Source organism: Protomyctophum parallelum, assembly GCF_964188405.1.
Source record: "Protomyctophum parallelum genome assembly, chromosome: 16".
NCBI classification, from domain to species: Eukaryota; Metazoa; Chordata; class Actinopteri; order Myctophiformes; family Myctophidae; genus Protomyctophum; species Protomyctophum parallelum.
The window spans coordinates 30,682,344-30,701,272 of NC_139711.1; the positions used below are offsets into that span (position 1 = coordinate 30,682,344).

At 40.9% G+C, this 18,929-nt stretch overlaps 1 protein-coding gene across 3 annotated transcripts; it reads left to right on the forward strand.

Annotated features, from left to right (window-relative positions):
* The first annotated feature begins 9,742 nt into the window (after nt 1-9,742).
* LOC310872954 (eukaryotic peptide chain release factor subunit 1) lies at nt 9,743-18,779 on the forward strand. Of its 3 annotated transcripts, none has more exons than XM_083785171.1 (11): nt 9,743-9,864; nt 10,323-10,433; nt 12,373-12,548; nt 13,498-13,637; nt 13,821-13,959; nt 14,332-14,522; nt 15,675-15,804; nt 16,741-16,914; nt 17,018-17,082; nt 17,505-17,652; nt 18,080-18,779. In XM_083785171.1, the coding sequence occupies exons 2-11, from the start codon at nt 10,348-10,350 to the stop codon at nt 18,160-18,162; spliced, it is 1,332 nt and encodes a 443-aa protein (XP_083641297.1). In that variant the 5' UTR covers nt 9,743-9,864; nt 10,323-10,347; the 3' UTR covers nt 18,163-18,779. The 3 variants fall into 3 exon arrangements, with proteins under 3 accessions (XP_083641297.1, XP_083641298.1, XP_083641296.1); XM_083785172.1 differs by having other exon boundaries at nt 9,757-9,868; XM_083785170.1 differs by lacking the exon at nt 9,743-9,864 and adding an exon at nt 10,045-10,183.
* Nucleotides 18,780-18,929: the final 150 nt, after the last annotated feature.

Sequence of the window (18,929 nt, forward strand, 5' to 3'; positions counted from 1 at the left end):
GTGTTATGATGTGAATTTCTAAGAATGGTCGAGTGTGATGTTTATAATGTGAGAAGTGATGGCTGTGACTGTTCACATAACGTTTAATTTTCTTCAGAAATCCCTCATCTTTAAAAATATGAAAAAAGTGGTCCAAGAACAGAATTAAGCTTGATTTTTATGTATGACTGTGTTGCTTGCTGACAACACGACGCGTGAAAATCAGTTCTTGTCAGAGTGACACAGTCATGCAATGGAATTAAGCCTAGCAAGTGAAGAGTTTGGTTCTAAAATGCTATATCCAGGATTCTGCAAGATGTAACGCCTATTAGCACAATGTTAACGGAATCACATCACTTTTACAAACAAAATCATATATGTATCAGCAATATTAAATGGACTTGGGGTGTCCATCACATACTACACCCCAAGGGGGCGGGAGGGGCGGGGGGTTACTGCCCATGTGGATAATGGAACATTTTGAAATGGAACTCTTCAACTAATTCATCATATGCGTTTCTCTCCAGGAATACACTAGACCTTACACTAAGATTTAGCTATGAAATGTAGAGAGCATGCATGTATGTTGATAAAAAGAAGGAAAAAAATAACAAATGTATATGGTCAAACCTAATTATTGTTACCACAGGACTCTCAATGCGCAAAGCATGTTATGAATTGCACTACTAAGATGGTATTCATTACACCACTGAGATAAATTTAACAATAGCTGTAAAATATTTCTGGATGAAGTTGTCTTTAGGTCAGTCAATTATAATATAGAGATGTTTATTAAATGTTTAGTGGAGGGAGTGGTTCTTGGGAGCTGACAGGCCCCTATAGGGGGAATAAAAGCATCATTATCAATGAAACTTTTAGCTAAAAGCATAAACGACAACTCTTATTCAACTGCATTTATCCTGAAAAAGAAATATTGGGTTTGCACCCACTGCAGAAAAAAAAAAACTTTGACTATTTGGTTACACAGGCACAGGTGAACCTATTACACAGTAACATCATCAGTGTTAATTTATCATTTTGTACACTCGAATGAACAGATTTCACTGTGTGGTATCAGTGTTGACTCATCTATGTTGGCCTTGTGTCTGCTGACCACAAACCAAGCTGTTCTGCTATGCCAAATTCAGCCAGTCAAGCACACAAACACAGGAGAATCTCTACATGCAGACACTGATGATGTGCTAGCTGTTGGAACAGGATGAAGTGTGGTGCTATAACTGGCGGAACAGGAGGAACTGACGTGCTGCATTCACTTGCAATGTTTCCTTTTATTTTGTTTTGTGTTATTGATGTTATGGCCTGTAATGCAAGCTGCTTTTTAAACGGCTGTAATCTAAGACCAGGTTTAACAGCTTCCATTAACAAGAGGCAGCAAACCCCTATGTAGAAAGAAGGGCCCAGTGTTGTAGAGCAAGTAGTTTGTCATACCAATGAAAGACTGTAGGCTACCTGCATGTTTCCCAGTCCACATCTTTCCCTGCTCTTCTTACAGTGATCCATCTTTATAGGGTGTGAATATTGCGGTATTAGATTCACATGACTAAAACACTGAAGTAATGGATAGAATGATAGCTTTACTCAACAACAAAGCCACTCTTTTTCTTTTTTTGTGAGATGTGATTTCAATTCCTCTTCAGTCCTCTTCAAAAACTGTCTACTCTTGTGAGAAGGGAATGACTAAATAGCAGAAGATATTGTAAAGACTAGGCAAACATCAATGTGGGATGTAACACTAGCTTGTAGTTTATTTTCTCTGCAGTAAGAGGATGTTTGTAACATTGGTCAATGTTTATTTGTTTATTTTTTTGTTTTTTATATTTATCATTTCGTATGTATAAATTTTTTAAGAAAAAGATAATAAAATGGAAAATTTGAACTTGTGCTGGGTGTTAGTAAGTTATGCATTGTGTTGTCCTGTGGTTATGAGCTCAAGAGCTCCGTGAAGCATGAAACATAAGCAAGAGAATTCAATACCCATGAAATGGCATTAGAGAATATATTTTTATACAAAATAAAGGGGAAAGAAACGAATTGAAGATTTGTAGCCTAATGGTAATGTGAAACTTGTTTTTGTGGGGTTAATACCAAGTGTAAAAATCTGTCTTATATATACACACCTTCCTTTCCTGTTGTCAAGAGGGGTGCAACTGCAGGGGTGCAGCTGGTGGATGGAATTGAGTGCACTATAAGGCCATTTCCATCCATCAGCTGAAAACCAGGAAAGGATGCCTGCTCTAGGCGCTTTCTTGACACCTCTTGACGCTACTGTCTGTTTATCAGACCTGCGGGCCAACATGTATAGATATTCATGATTAATGGTATACTGGTGAAGTGGAAACTAGAATTTTTCAAATTTATGGTTATGGTTATAGCTTTATGGGTTAGACTCGCTCGAGTCATCGAAAAGCTGGTTATACATCCTCATCACCACCACCTTAACCACCTGAACCCTAGCATCCCTATTTTGTAGAGAGAAAGGGGGAGGGAGTGTACTATAGAGTAGTGTTAATTGTATTGACAAACTATGGCGGAAAATGTTCGTCGACTACCTTTTTTTAGCCCCTCCTATAAACGGTCTGAACACAAACATTAAATGCCATTGACAATTAATGGAGCAATTACGTCATATGTGTCTGAGCAAATCGGCAAATGTGGGCTATACGCATCGGAGCACCGGACAAACAACATTACTTGCACGCTCTGCTTGTGCAAGTAAGTTGATTAGCAGTATACTGTGGTTACTTGGGTCGTTTGATGCGTATGTCCGTAGCTGCGTATGACGTGATGAAGATATGTACCAATGCCAGGGTATAACTGGCTCTCAATGGTGACGTAATAATTATATGTTTCAGTGTCGGGTGGATTAAAGGTAATATCCCTATGTATGTAATCTGACACCAATGCCATATCAAGCACAAATTAATCATTACATCATACGCTGCCACGGGACATACGCATCGGAGCGCCGGACAAAAAAACATTACTTGCACGCTCTGCCTGCGCAAGTAATAAAGAAACGATATATATATCTATTCTAGATATATATATATATATATATATATATATATATATATATATATATATATATATATATATATATATATATATATTCTAGATATATATAGTCATGCAAATAATTCTCAGCTTGTTTACATATATACAATAGTAATCACAATCATAGTAGTCCAAGTCCCTGAAAAGGAGCTAGGGAGAAGTATCATGCTTGTCGGGCCCCTACCCCTGGTAACGTTGAAATTAATTTATAGAAGATATAATTGATTTGCGTGCTTTGAGGCACATTCATCTTCCTAGAATTCAAAGCACCTCTAACTTCGAAAGGTCAATGAAGATTGGTCTAGTTAAGTTTTTATTAGCAGAGGCTAAGATAATATCATTTTATAGGCTAAGTTTTAATAGAGTGGTGGTTGTGAAATATTTTAATCAAAATCCAGATTTATAGGGTGATGAGATATTATTCTCGTTGAGGTAATGTGACAATTTATTATTGCTTTTCGAAAATCTTTACAGTTGAACAAATTATTGAGATAGGTCTATAATAGAGGGTATGCGCGTGACATCATCATACCTGGAAGTTATGTGGGAACACCTACTGAGTGGCAAAAAACTACTTGGCCTTGACATCCCATACATCCAAACAGAAAACCTGATTGCATTAAACTATGTTAAACAACGTTAAACTCACTTTGCCACTCGATTTGATACTCACTATAGATAGATAGATAGATCATCAGACTGATTGATAATTTATATTTAGCCCAATTCCATCCCCATTGACTGGCAGTATAAAATTGAAGTTTTAAAAAGTAAGACATATTCACAATATGTGGAAAAAAATGTGGGATTCAATTCGTTGGCCTACTGGCAGTGTGCAGCACAAGAAATGTGTTGCTGATCGGTCGAGCGGTTTGTGAGATTTGTCCTTAATTGACACTTAACAGACACCCTCATAGGACCCCCATAACAATAACGCTGTGGTTTCCATGTGGATCTCGGACTTGTCTATGATGTAGGTCATCTATATATCTGTGCAAATACCAAGCCTGATCTACCTCGACTGACCTTCAGAATCAAATTGAATATTTCAAAAAATATAGAAGATGTGAAAAAAAGTCAGATTCAGAGAGTTACATCCTTAATTTACTGGCAGCGTGCACAAGACATTTGGCCCTGCAGAATGAGGGAGCTGCTGTGCTGCGGTCCAGCGGTATACGAGATTAGACCTGGGCACAAACATGTTTCCCACACATTCCCACAGACCCTCTTCTAGACCTCCAAATAGAGCCCTGACGTAAAAATGAAGTTCTCAGCACAGCTGAAAAAAAGTTGTCCTCTGCTTTTAGAAGAGTTTCTGATTGGTAGCTAAGGTAAGGCAAAATACACATGGAAAACTAAGTAATAACATCACTAGTGACATTCCAGTTAAGAATAGTCCAGTTACGCATACCATTCCTGCTGCAATGATGCCCTTCAACACCTTCCCGATGAAGGGATTTTTCTTGTTCATGACCCACTTCTTCTGTCGCCTCACTTCATCCTTCATCACCCACCAGAGTTGATAGATGACATACGAGATAAGAGAGTCCTGGTACTTTTCTGAACGTGTATCATCTTCCCCACTGGCAGATGTATGAGCTACTAGAAGGTCCTCTCCTGAGAGTTGAGCCCTCTGCTTTCTCCTCCTGAAGAACCATCTCCTTTTCGTCTTCGTCGGAGCTTCCGACTGTGGGGTCGTTACGGGGAGAGGCTGTTCTGCATCCTCCTGTTTCTGTGACGTAGAGGCATCTTCCTCATTATTCCTATCAGCGGTGACCTTCAGGTCCTCTACGTCTTCTGTCCCCTGCTCGGCCGCCACTTGGAGAGCCTGTTCTGCATCCTGTTGGGGCTGACTGGAATCCTGAGGCGTGTGTACCCCTGGACTCAAGGCAAGGCTTTTAGAGGAAGCTACATCTTCCTCTTTACTATCTTCCGCCATAATACCTTTTGGTGCCTAAATGAATGATATTGTAAACACACATGTTATATGGTGTGGTACTATTACGTCACTATAGGAGCTCCACATCGGTTTTTGGCTTTCACAAATGTGTGAGCCAAGTCTGTGGACTTTAATGTTTGTCTTTGAACAGGACCCCACTTGTGACGTCATGTGGCAGCCACAGTGGGTGCCCCTGACTTCACAGAAGTGTGGTTTTGACTCTTTTCTTGGACAGATATAGTCATTATGGATATCCCTGACTCTGAATAACCTGAGCTAGTTTAGTTTAGTTTATATAGCACATAGTTATAAAAAAAATAGATCAAAGAACAAAAATACTGTGCAGGGAAAGGAAGAAGCCAGTCGGCTTATTTGGGAACCTTTCCTGTATGGAAGAGGTCATTAATTAAACAGATTAAACGTTCAGTAAGAACAATACAAAATACTTGTCAAAGGGAGTAGCTGTGCAATAAAGAAATAAAAACACAGAGACTGCACAAAAAGGGTGTGTGTGTGTGTGTGTGTGTGTGTGTGTGTGTGTGTGTGTGTGTGTGTGTTTGTGTGTATGTGTGTGTGTGTGTGTGTGTGTGTGTGTGTGTGTGTGTGTGTGTGTGTGTGTGTGTGTGTGTGTGTGTGTGTGTGTGTGTGTGTGTGTGTGTTTGATGACAGTTCGGGTACATTATAATGTTATATACTAGGGCTAGGCTATATGTAATAATTTATTTTGCAGTTTTCAAATATTTTTTGACACAGAATCCAAATGTAACTATTTTGGTGTCTCACTACGCCCCAAAAATAGGTCCATGTGATAGAGGGGTCAGAGTTGAAGAAAGGTTGCACTAATATTTTAGAAATAGGTCAACAATACAAATGACGTTAGTTTTGTGAATTAATTTACTTTACCCCCACAAAATGACTGGAACTACTTGATATTGATCAAAACCATAGCAGAACTCCCACCAAGGGACTCGGGCAATCTATTAATACAGTTGCAACCACTATATTAATGGTATTTCATACAGCTTAATTTAAATTTAAATTCAAATTCCAAATCTGATCCACTCGGATAGAGAACCCTGAGTTAACACTGTCAGTGACAAAGGTGGAAACACATAATAATAATAATAATAATAATATATACGATTTATATATCGCTTTTCTAGGTATCCAAAGTCGCTTTACAGAAAGAAGTACAGACATATTTATTAGAATACAAATTAAAAAGTTTAAAAGGTTAAAAACTAGAAATAAAAATCAAAAGAAGGGCAAACAAGAAGGGTGTGTGTGTGTGTGTGTGTGTGTGGGGGGGGGGGGGGTGTTATGTAGGGAAAGCCAGTTTGAAAAGGTGGGTTTTGAGTGTGCTTTTGAACATTTCGAAGGTGGGGGCAGCTCTGATGTGAGTTGGGAGTGAGTTCCAAAGAGAAGGGGCAGCCACTGCGAAGGCCCTGTCTCCCCATGTCCGTTTGTTGGATCTGTGGGGTTCCAGTTGGTTGGCAATGCTTGACCTGAGGGAGCGCGAGGGGACATGGCAATTGATGAGTTCAGAGAGGTAGAGGGCCTGGTTGTTGAGGGTTTTGTAGGTGATGGTGAGTATTTTGAATTCAATTCTGGACTTGACTGGGAGCCAGTGGAGTTCGCGGAGGATGGGTGTGATGTGGTCCCTGGATCTGGTTCTGGGGCGGCGGAATTTTGAACATATTGTAGTTTTTTGAGGACCTTGGTGGTGACGCCATACAGGAGGCTATTGCAGTAGTCGAGTCTGGATGTAATGAAGGCATGAATGAGTGTTTCAGCGGCCGTGTGGGATAGCATGGGACGAAGGCGGGCAATGTTACGGAGGTGGAAAAGGTGGTTTTGGTGATCTGGTTGACATGGGGCTGGAAGGAGAGGGTGGGGTCAAGGATGACACCAAGGTTGCGGACTCGGGTGGAGGGGGTGACAGTGGAGCCATCAATGGTGAGGGAGAAGTCATAGGAGGAGCGAGTGAGGGAGTCAGGGCCAATGATGAGGATTTCAGATTTATTGCAGTTGAGTTTTAGAAAGTTTGTTTGCATCCATGTTTTGATGTCAGTCAGGCAGGAGGTAGAGTAACATAGAGTAAGCAATCTGGCCATGGGTGTGACAGAGCATCCTGTTCCTGTCCCATTAGACTAGATGTCTCTGGGTGTGATCCAAAAAGGACAGTTCATAAGCATAATTATGCCTGCCCTTTAACCTCGGTAGAAAGTGTTGAAGTGCTAGAATTGTGGGCTGTGTAATTTCTTGTCTCGTCCAGAGCCCTCACAGCTCTATGGTCACCACCACCTCACGATGCAAGGGGACCCAAGGAGACACCCAAGGAGACACCCCTGAAAAGATATGCCCTGTCTCACTATGGCTGCAGTGTGAGGACTCGGAGGCAGTGGCATGGACAATTGGACACCCTGACTCTTCTGGACGGTAACCGGAAGACTCAGCCCAAAACACAGTCGCCCCCTTGTTTTGATCGCGGACAGCTCGCCCCCAGTGGTTGATGTACTCTTGTATTCATTTTACTGAGGTTAAGGTTAGGAATAAGGCTAGGGGTGTGTCCTCTCCTCCCAGCGCTGGCTCTAGGATGAAATGACTAAGGGGTCTTAGCGCTAGCCCCTTCTATAAACAGCTTTTGTCCCCACACGTCTCAAGATTTGCCATTGACAAATTCAGGTCAAATGTCCGCTAAATATGACGTAAATTAAACATAAAAACATTAAACGCCATTGACATTGAAGGGAAAACTTACGTCATATGTAAATGAGCAAATCGGCTAACCAATCATATGTTGGTGGGAGCGCTTGGCCAATAAAGCCACCTACCTTATGTAGCAATGTCAAATGTCCGCTAACATAAATTAATGTACGATGACAAAAGCGTCCCTCAGGTGTGATTTTTGAGGGGCGCTAGCCCCTCCTATATACAGCTTTAATGTTTGTTTTTCAACGATGCTTGTTTAAGAAAACACCATAGACAATGAAGAGAAATTGAATGTTTGTTTTGAGGACTAAAACGTATAGAATTATTACATTACATTAGATAATTGGCACTGGGTAAAAACACTGGGTTGCAAAATCGTGGGATAAAAATTAAAAGTAAAAAAACAAAACAGGCAGAAAATCAGTAGCTCCATCCTTTGGCCAATGGCCGTTGGCTTCGCATCATCACCGTTTGGCATGGCCCTCTACCATATTCCCGAGTTTCGCAAAAATGACTGCACGGTTCAGCCAGAACTGCTATTTTTGGCGGAAAGAGGAGAAGAAAAAAGCTGACAAAAACAATAAAGGACCAAGTCCTTTCAGGACAGCTGCTTGGTCCTTTAATAATAATATATAATAATATGCAACTAATGCATAAAGGAAAGACTAGTTTTATTTGAGGTCACTTTAAAAAAAGCACAAATACTGTATTTCAAACAGAGCCAAAAAAGAGGTGCATTTCTTTTTTTTTAAGATTTATTTATTGATAATGCAGATATTAACAACAAGTTACAGAATCATGATTTATTTTTCTTTTTTTAAACAAGACAAGACAAACTCAAAAAAGAAAAGACAAAAAACAGTAAAAACAAACCCCCCCCACCCCAACCCCAGAAAGGAAACTACACAGCTCTCATTATTCTGTATTGTACACAACACCTCTTGACAGCAACAACTCGGATAAATACATGAAAACAACAATATAAATAAAAAAAACTCAAACTAAATCAACCCAGAGGAGATATTGAAGGTAGAACCTCAAAGAACCTGCCCCATATCTTTTCAAAAGTAGCAGGCCTTCTTCTTACATTGTACAGTATCTTTTCAGGGGTAGGCTACAGTATGATGAAAGCTCATTCAGCCAGTGTCTCTGTGAAGGTGATTTTTCAGATTTCCAATTAACCAAGATGATTTTCTTCGCAGCTGTACTGGCGAGTAACACAAAGTATGCTTTGTTGAAATTTGTGTTGATCAATGTAACGTCACCCAGTAACCAAATTCTTGGATCATGTGGTATTTCAACCTCTATGATATCAGAGACCGTAGACAAGATGAACTTCCAATAATCAATTAAAAGTGGGCAGTTCCATAACATATGTAATAGGCAGCCTTCTGTTATCTTACATCTTTGGCACATAGGGGAAATGCTTCTATCAATCTTGTGTAACCTGAGCGGAGTAAAGTAAGTTCTGTGAAAATTTTTAAATTGCATCTGTCTATGTTTGGTGGAAACCAGAACCCTCTGAGCTCTCTCTAAAATTATCTCCCAATCCACATCATCATAGGTGCATCCCAAGTCTGTCTCCCATTTATGTTTAATGTTCAATGTATTGTAAATTGGTAAATTATTGTTTAGAATACCATATATGGAGGAAGTTAATCCTTTAGTTGAGGTGATAAAAGAGGTGCATTTTAAGCTGCTAAAACAACATTATCTAACTAACAGTATTATATCTACATTTGCAGAAATTCATAACAATAATTTGTGCTCAGTAGAATCTATTCTTGTCCAAACTCGTCACGTCACGTCAATCTGTGTGCGTCGGTTCCGTTACATTATCACGTGAACTACAAACCCCACAAAAAGCATAATGTAAATCCCGCCCGCGTCACAACGATTCGTAGTTTCGGGCCAATCACTATTCATATGTTCATGACGACTTAAAACGGTAACCAGTGAAAATTGGCCTTATAGTTTCTACGAGGTTTCCAGGAAGTGAACACCCCACACCACCTCCCACCATAGAGCCTCCCACATGTGTGAGAGCCCCATGGAAGAGAGCGGAACCGGTCGGAAAGGCAACGTCACTTTTCCGACCACCGATTCATCGAGCTCGGCAGAGTAAAAAAAGCCAGAGAACGGAGCGGTGTTATTTGAAGGCAGGTAACGTTCAATAAGTTAACAACATGAAAACTCAACATATGTATACACGTTTGACAGCTGGATATTTTTTTTTAGAGCGCTTCGTGGGGTCAACAAAATAACTGGCCGGGCAAAGAACTAGGTCGTCGTTGTCAACTATTGTTAGACAATGAACAGGGTGGACACTAGGGCCCGGAGAACACTCCGGTAGGCCTGGGGTTTCCGCGCACTTTACTGCCAGAGACACCCAGGGCTGAGTGTTTCCTTTACGGTCGGTCCAGCAGCCAGCGACTGGGTCAGGTGCCTTCACGGTCACCGCGCCGTTAGTTTGGAGAGGTAGTTTGCCCGTTATGACAACCTAATTTGGACTAAGGGGGACATTGGGTCTATGTTTGCTGTCGACCCGGCTACCATGACCACATTATTGTCTGTCGTTGACCGTTTTAACCACCACATCTCTCTGCTCTCTCTCCAGGTGCTGAAGCGATTGCAGCAGAAAGATGGCGGACGACCCCAGCGCGGCAGACAGGAACGTGGAGATATGGAAAATCAAGAAGCTGATCAAAAGTTTGGAGGCTGCCCGTGGGTACGTGGGATTCACTGGGGTCCGGTGTTCCACGGCGGAGCCTATCTTGTCGACGGGCCTTTTGAAGACGGCCAGTGTGTGTGCGCGGTTGGGTTGAGTGTGGCTGAATTTGGGAGTGGTAGCTTAGCTTAGCTAAAATAGATACTACATCCCATTGATCGGGGGGACGGACGGGACTGTCAGTCGCTCTGGTTGGCTAGTTGTTGTTGGTGATGACTGTTGTGTGTGAAGTTGAGGCCAGGCTTTGTGCAATTGCAAATGTATTGACATGTGGCTTAAATGAAACTAGAGTTATCAACGATATTAGCTGGTTAATATCTATTTTTAATAGTGGTGTGTAAAAATACATGTCTACTGAGATGTATTTGTTCAACAGTAAAATGCATTATAAATTCATTTAATTATTATAATATAATGTCTACCCTTTCAAGGATCCGATAGAGTACACAGAGTTTAAACACACTGACTTCCTCGGTCATTGTTGTTTGCCTGCTTGTCACAACAACATTGATCTTAACAAAATGTATAGCAGTGTGCACTGTGACTTTTCCCTTGGCAATCATTAAGCCAATCGTAGTACGATCGTCCGAGCTATAGGATTTGGACTCTACCCTAGCTAACTTCACTGACTTGTCCATTAGCCATGGCTAGCTAGCTAGCTTCTGTCGCAATGTAGAGACAGAAGTTGAATCTTTGGTTGTTAATGTTTGAGGAATGACAATCTAGAGAATGTTGCCTCATATAATCACAATATGTTACTCATTATCCGTCGGGCTAATGAGGCTCGCATGGAAACGTCATCCTTGTAAAGAAATGCATTACAGGCCGCTGTGTGTGTGTGTGTGTGTGTGTGTGTGTGTGTGTGTTTCTCAGAACAAGAAAGCACGTTGATAGAATGGAAGGCCGGCTCGGCTGGCTAACCGTATATGTTTCCATATGGTCTCATCGCACAACGTGACCAGTATGTCAATTTGATGTTAGCAACTCGATAATTCGTAACAATGTTTGTCCTAACGTTACTTTAGAATTCCGAGTACAGCATGTGTCTCTTTTTTTCTACGTGACTCAATCACATTTCTTAATTGAATGTTGTGTTGGCCAGTAGCCACATACTGGTGAAGTGGAAATAATTTCTAACCCGGACATATAGTCATGACATAGCTGATAGTGATAATGGAGCATGTGGTCCCCGGGAGTTAAATGTGAAATGTGGGTGTTAACTTCAGTGGCTAACAGTTTGCTCTGCGACAGCTTGCCGTCTTGTATTGCGCAGAATTTGCTGTCCTGTGCTGTCTGCCATATTACGATAGCCCATTTGCCCTATATTCAAGCAGGCCGCCTCTACCTGTGTGTGTGTGTGCCGCGTCAGCTGTATGGTTTGTCTTTGACAGGTAGTGAATACAGACAATGTGGAGTAGTGGAACTTTGGTGCAGTCCTTCCTTGGTGTCAAGGGCACATTGTATATTTCCTAAATTTAATCACACCGTTCAGTTAGTGATGTGGTAATGGGCAATGAACTCTTGTTGTCTTTAAGATAATAAAAAAGTAAGATCAGAGTGCACTGAGAAATGAGGAAAGTGTCAGCTTTCAGTTAGTGGTGCCTAAGATTTGAACTTGTTTTTGTTATGGCTGAAGGTGATTATGACTGTCATGTTGACACGGATAATGGATACTTGCTGTAGTTACCCATCCCCCTACCATGTAATTCACAGCTAATTGGTTACTCCCGTGTGTGTACAAGATGCACAAGTATAAATGCTATATGCATGTGTGTCTGTGTGTGCACACATGGCTGTATTCAAATCATTTGGTGGGTTTGCTTTGCCTGTGTAAGGTAGTGCTGCTGCTGCACGATTCTTGCTCAAATGTGAATCTATTTTTCCTTCACAAGAATTGAGATCATGATTCTCACCCGATTCTAATTTTTTCTCTTTTTAGTAATGGCACCAGTATGATCTCATTGATCATCCCCCCTAAGGACCAGATATCCAGAGTGGCCAAGATGTTGGCTGATGAGTTTGGCACAGCCTCCAACATCAAGAGTAGAGTCAACAGACTCTCTGTGCTTGGAGCCATCACCTCTGTACAGCAGAGGCTAAAACTCTACAACAAAGGTAAAGAATGGTATACCACATTATGAGCTTGCCAATTTGCTGTTTTCGGTGTGTGACACTGATACGACTGTATAAGTCATAAAGTTGTCATACAGGAATCCCTTTTTGTATTAAACTGTGATGTTATTGTTGGTGGCAGTTGGTTTTCAAACGCATAACTAAACAAACTTGACAAGTAGAGAACGAACCTAACGTTTTGCCTTTAAAAAAAAAACTCGAAAGAAGTTTGCACACTGTATATCAGCTCCCAGGAGATACATTTTATTGAAGACAATGTTTTGACCCTACATGGGTCTTCGTCGGGTCTGACCTGATGAAAGTGAACAGTGTTGTGATGTTAGTGAGAGTGCTCTCTCCGCAAGACATTTCTGTCAAAGCAAAAAAGTTAAATGGTTGAACATAAAAAAACCTTGATTGACTTGTTGGATACAATTTCTTTTGTAGATGGCTAACGTGAACATGAACAGAGTGTGCATACAAAGTTTGACCATATTGGGGAAATCTTTCTAACTGAGCATGTGCTATATACCATCTATTTTTCTGCGATTTGTTTTTTGAGGGGCACTAGTCCCTCCGTCTGGCTTTCACTTGTGACGTCATGTGGCAGCCAAGTCTATGGAATTTTAATGTTTGCTTTAAGCAGGCCACAGAGAAGATTGTGTGCACACTCAATGCCTATATTTAGGCCAGGTGCTGGATGTCAGGCATCAAGGCAAACATCAAGGAAGAAAAATAACATCTGCATACTAGTTTGTAGAGCTCAGAGACTTACTTTATTTAGAGGCAACAAATTGCAATGTTTTGACCTATGGTCTTCATCAGGAAAATATGCTTTAAGCGGGCCCCCTGTAATGTCATGTGGTAGCTACAATGGCACATCACACATCTTATTTGCCTAATACCTGTTACCCATCTAATCTTATGGCCTCTTCAACTTCTCCCCTGGTAGTCCCACCTAATGGTTTGGTGGTGTATTGTGGCACAATTGTGACAGAGGAAGGCAAAGAGAAGAAAGTCAACATCGACTTTGAACCATTCAAACCCATCAACACCTCCCTGTACCTCTGCGACAACAAGTTCCACACAGAGGTGAGATTCTTTGCCTGCTTGTGATATGTGTGTGCATGTGAGTTTGGGTGTATGAGACGGTTTGTGTTTATATCTTATTTATATCCAATCTTTTTGCCTCTTTCTCACATTCTCACTACCTACTTGCTATATTCTCACAATCTTCTTGCCTCTTCTCTCCTTTCCTCTTTACCTCCCCAAAAGGCATTGACAGCCCTGCTCTCCGATGACAGCAAGTTTGGATTTATTGTGATCGACGGCAGTGGGGCCCTGTTTGGAACACTGCAGGGCAACACCAGAGAGGTTCTGCACAAATTCACTGTTGACTTGCCCAAGAAGCACGGTAACTTTTTTACTTAACTGTATAACCGTTCCATGGCAACGCAGATGGGCATAGCATAGCTTTTCTTTCTTTCTTTCATGACATGATTTACCATTTCACACAGTGGTAATTTTGCGATTACTTGCTGTTATACACAAGGGTTGTATAACACCACTAAATCAGTTTCTCACCACCCAACACAAACATAGAATGCCATTGACAATGAATGACCAACTTTGAGTGTTTGTGTAACCACAAACATTGAAGATGCAAATTGTGATTGGGCGGATGACATGATGTATGACGATAAGAGTGCCCCTCACTTCACACAGGTGCCAATTTTGATATGCTCGATAATACGTAACCTTTTGTGTTTCTATCTCTCCATCTCAGGCAGAGGAGGACAGTCAGCTCTGCGTTTTGCCCGTTTGAGGATGGAGAAGAGACACAACTATGTGAGGAAGGTGGCTGAGACTGCAGTCCAACTCTTTGTGTCTAATGACAAAGTAAACGTAGCCGGGATGGTCCTGGCTGGCTCAGCCGACTTCAAGACTGAACTCAGCCAGTCTGACATGTTTGACCCGGTACGTGTGTTTCCTCACTCTATCTCAAGCTGTTTGTGAATGTAAACAACTACCTAAAGCCAAAAATTGACCCCTGTTTTACGTAGTTTTATAATATACTTGGCCATAATTTACTAGTATGAAACTAATTGCTTTAAGTAAGCGTGCAGGGAAAACTGTCTCTTGGAGGATTTGCTCTCAAATACATGGCTTTTGAAATTACGTCATATGGCAGCCAAGTCTACGGACTTCTTAATATTTGTTTAGAATACTTCGATACGTAAATCGAATGGCATGTTTCTTTAGGGGCAGCAGTTAAAAAAAACGTCATGTGGCTGATGTAATGTAAATGGGCACATTACATTTTGGAATATATAATTTGACATTTAGGTGCCCACTCTTGCCAAGCATGGGTTAAGGCCAAGATGGCAAGTATAGATAAACATGAGACACATTTTCACGCTGTTGTGTTGAAAGTAATTAAATATTACAGTGATGGCAAATCCTAGTGTGAAACTTGTTTTGCATTGGGCTCTGTTCTTGAAATATGCATGGCTCATGACCATTTATCATTGGTCCATATAATACTTAGTTGCCTCTAACATCATTAACTTTAATCTGCTTTGTAGTTGGCATGGATATCTTTATTATATTCATGGGTCACTGAAGTTCGTTTAAATTCTAAACCTGTATGTGGAAATTGAAGCACAAGCTTCGTCAATTAGGCTCTGCAGGATTTAAACTAGGGGTTTGATACAGAGGGATCCAAGATGGCTGCTGGTTGCTGTTTTGCCTTTTTGAAGTGCTTTTATCTCTGATTATTAGCACTTGTTCAAGCCAAATCTTTCAGGAAACTCCAGACCACATAAAATCTACTCAATGTTCAAAGTTCGTTTGGGTGCAAATGAGCTCAGAAAACCTAAAAAATAAATACGAAAATTTGGAAAACTCATCAGACCCTTAATACCTGCCAGTGAATGTGTTAGTGGGGATTTAGTGTTGATTTTCAAGAGGTTGAGTGTTTATTGCTTGTATATGAATATACGCAATAGTTTGTCCTAGTTTCTGTTGCCCTAAGTGCTATTTGGTGCTTTTGAAGGCTTCCTTGACGCTTACACTAAGCTTGGTTCCTTATGAAGAGGTTGAACAATTCCATTGTTTATGTGAGTGCAGAGGTTACAGGCGAAGGTGCTGAAGCTGGTGGATATATCCTATGGGGGAGAAAATGGTTTCAACCAGGCTATCGAGCTCTCTGCAGAAGTCCTCTCCAATGTCAAGTTCATTCAGGAAAAGAAGCTCATAGGTGGGTGTTAATGTACATGTTTACATATCGGGGAAAATGTTTTTGTGGTTTCTAAATATGAAGAAAATCTTTTTGTCGTGTTGGTATTTTCTTAAAGAAAGCAATAAGGTTCCTCAGGCATGCCTGAGGAAGGTCCGGAAGGACCGAAACGTTGCTTCATTAAATAAGACAATACTCATGTGCCGAGCAGATACAGTGCGGTTGTACCTTATTGCTTTCATTGATGTCCACTGGTTTACGCACCTGTGCATACGCCTGATTTCTGGGTGTGCAAAGGTTTTCTCCTACAGGTATTTTCTTAACGCAAAGTATATGTTGCTATCTAGTATCTACTGTACATAGCAACAAGAACCCCAAAAGGGGTTCCCGTCCTAAATGGGTAAACAGTACACTAAAATGTGTATCTGAAAGCATTGTAGATTTTATTGGATAAATAAATGTAGGTATTCTAGGTAAATGAGCATCGTAGTAACATAATAAACATGCTTCAAACTGCCCTGCTCTTTCTCCCTCGGGACACATGATATAATATGCAGGCTACAAACATGGCCTTCTAATGCTTTCCCATATCCCAAGGGGATGGAAGCTTCCGATTGGTTTAGAAACATACAGGCTAAGTTTCAGACTGAAACTTGAAAGGACAATGACAGAAAAGGCCATTTCACCAGGTCTTTAAACTTTTTGGCTTATTTGTATGCAATAAAGGTGCTATTAATCAAAGTAATTACATGGTAACTAATCAGGCTCCCTTGCCCCTACACTCGTCTCACAACCCAACTGGTCACGACAGAGGGAGTTCTTCCTTCCCGCCATTGGCGGATTATTGGGTCCCTGTAAAGTATGGTCTTGAACCGCTTTACTGTATCTAGTGCCATGAGATTACATTCTGTTGTGTATTAGCGCTGTATAAATGAGATGAAATTGGCCCCTCTGCAGGGCGGTACTTTGATGAGATCAGCCAGGACACGGGGAAGTACTGCTTTGGGGTAGAGGACACACTGAAAGCCTTGGAAATGGGAGCAGTGGAGATCCTCATCGTCTACGAGAACTTGGATACTATGCGCTACATTCTTCGTGTGCACGGTGCTGAGACCATCGGACTTGAGAATGGTACAGACGGACACACATACATTGACATAATCCTTTGTTGTCTCTGTTATTGCCAAGAATAAGTGCCATGCAAAAATGCAAACTCTTTTGTTTTTGTCTCCAGATGAGAAAACCTTGTATTTAACGCCAGAGCAGGAGAAGGACAAGTCCCACTTTACAGACAAGGAGGTAGGCACAACATGAGCACACAAAATAAAATACAAATACAGTATATATCTTTGCTGTCGGGCAGATACCAGCTATGTCCAAAATATTCTCAGTTTTGAGGTATTATCATCACTTTACACAAATACAGCTCAAGTTGAGTTAAGAGGTTTTTGACCTTTATGTGGAAACTCCACAAGTTAGTTAGGTGGTTTGACCGACAGTTTGAGGATCCAATGGAGTTAAAAGGTTTAGTCAGAAGTCCTTTTTTAATACTTTTCATTGGTTCAATATTTGTAAAAACCCACACACTGACAAAGGGTGTTCAATAGCACTAATGTATTAAAAAAATAATTATAAGTAGAACAATTGCTCCTGGTTTCCGCCCGACATTATATATAGTAGACTCATTGATTTCTCTCATTGCTTGTGTTTTGTGTTTCCAGACAGGGCAGGAGCATGAGCTGATTGAGAGCATGCCTCTGCTGGAATGGTTCGCTAACAACTACAAGAAGTTTGGAGCCACGCTGGAGATAGTTACAGACAAGAGTCAGGAGGGGTCTCAGTTTGTCAAGGGCTTTGGAGGCATTGGGGGTGAGCGCTCCCTTAATATTGGTTTTATGCTATATATGCCATGGCCAGAGTTTTTGAGGCAGAGGTAGTGGTTAGTAAGCTGCATGATTGCCCCCTTGGGTTAAAGATGGTACAAATTTATTTGAATTCAATTTCTCAACATTTTAGACACTTAAAAGTAGACAAAATACTTTTGCCAGTCCATCTAATGTGTAGAATCTTTATGATACAGATATTGATGTCGAAAAAAATGATGTAGGTTAATAATTTGGGAATAATGTACATTTTTTTCATTACATTTTTTTTCCATCTGCGACCTGTATGTTTGAACTAAAGTTTCTCATCTAGTGCGGATTAGTTTAGTCCAGTAAAATAAATCTTTAATGATGCTATGATTGCTATGACACATTGTCTGTCTTTTTAATATATTATATATTTTCATTCTCAGGTATTTTACGGTACAGGGTGGATTTCCAGGGCATGGAATACCAAGGAGAGGACGATGAGTTATTTGATCTGGATGACTACTAGGTAGTCTGGGACTGATACTGGGAGGAAAAAAAAGAAAAGGAATGAATGAAGAAATAAGGAAAGAAAAATGCCACCTCTCTTTTGCAGCACGTGAGAGGGGGAGCCGAATTAACAGACAACACTTTCCGACACCAGTTGTACACACAAACATGCAGACACATGTCATACACACCCATAAAAAGCTCACACAAGCTGAAGAGGAGTGAAATTTTTTTTCAATCCAGAGAGGGAGAAAGCCCCTGAATAAATCCCTGACTTATAGAGTGCTGGTTCCTTCCCCTAGTTGGATTGAACTCAACTCGTTTTTGTTTCTTTCTTCTTCTTTTTTTTCTCCCTGCCATTTTGAACACAACAGCAAGTTCCCAGAGCCCCTGCTGACCCCCACAGCCCGGACTGAAGAAGAACTTTGGACTCACTCCTCACATATAGAAAATATATTTTCCTTTCTACCTTTGCCCTATCTCCCTTCTATGCTTTCTCTCCTCTTTTTTTGCGCATTTCATTTTTTTACTGGTAACTGCTGCTGTTGTATTTTATGAGAGTGGGGGATTTTTTTTTACCTGGGTTTCTGTAGAGACAAGGGGGACAAAGTATTAAATTTGAACTGCTGAAAACCATTGCTACCTCCTTATCAGCTGTGGTCTCAATCCTGTGGAGTGTCTGTTTCCTCCCCAAAGGGACTGACCGTTCCCTGCTCTCCTCCAATGAATGAATGTGATAGTCCTGTTTGCCCATTAACGAAACATAACTGGTTGTAGGGGAACTAA

Excerpts from the sequence above, each read along its gene's own strand:
- LOC310872954 (XM_083785171.1), top strand. The coding sequence starts at position 10,348 with ATGGCGGACGACCCCAGCGCGGCAGACAGGAACGTGGAGATATGGAAA. Across the intron at positions 12,549-13,497 it reads GCTAAAACTCTACAACAAAG|TCCCACCTAATGGTTTGGTG; the intron begins GTAAAGAATGGT and ends CTCCCCTGGTAG. Across the intron at positions 17,653-18,079 it reads GGGCTTTGGAGGCATTGGGG|GTATTTTACGGTACAGGGTG; the intron begins GTGAGCGCTCCC and ends TTTCATTCTCAG.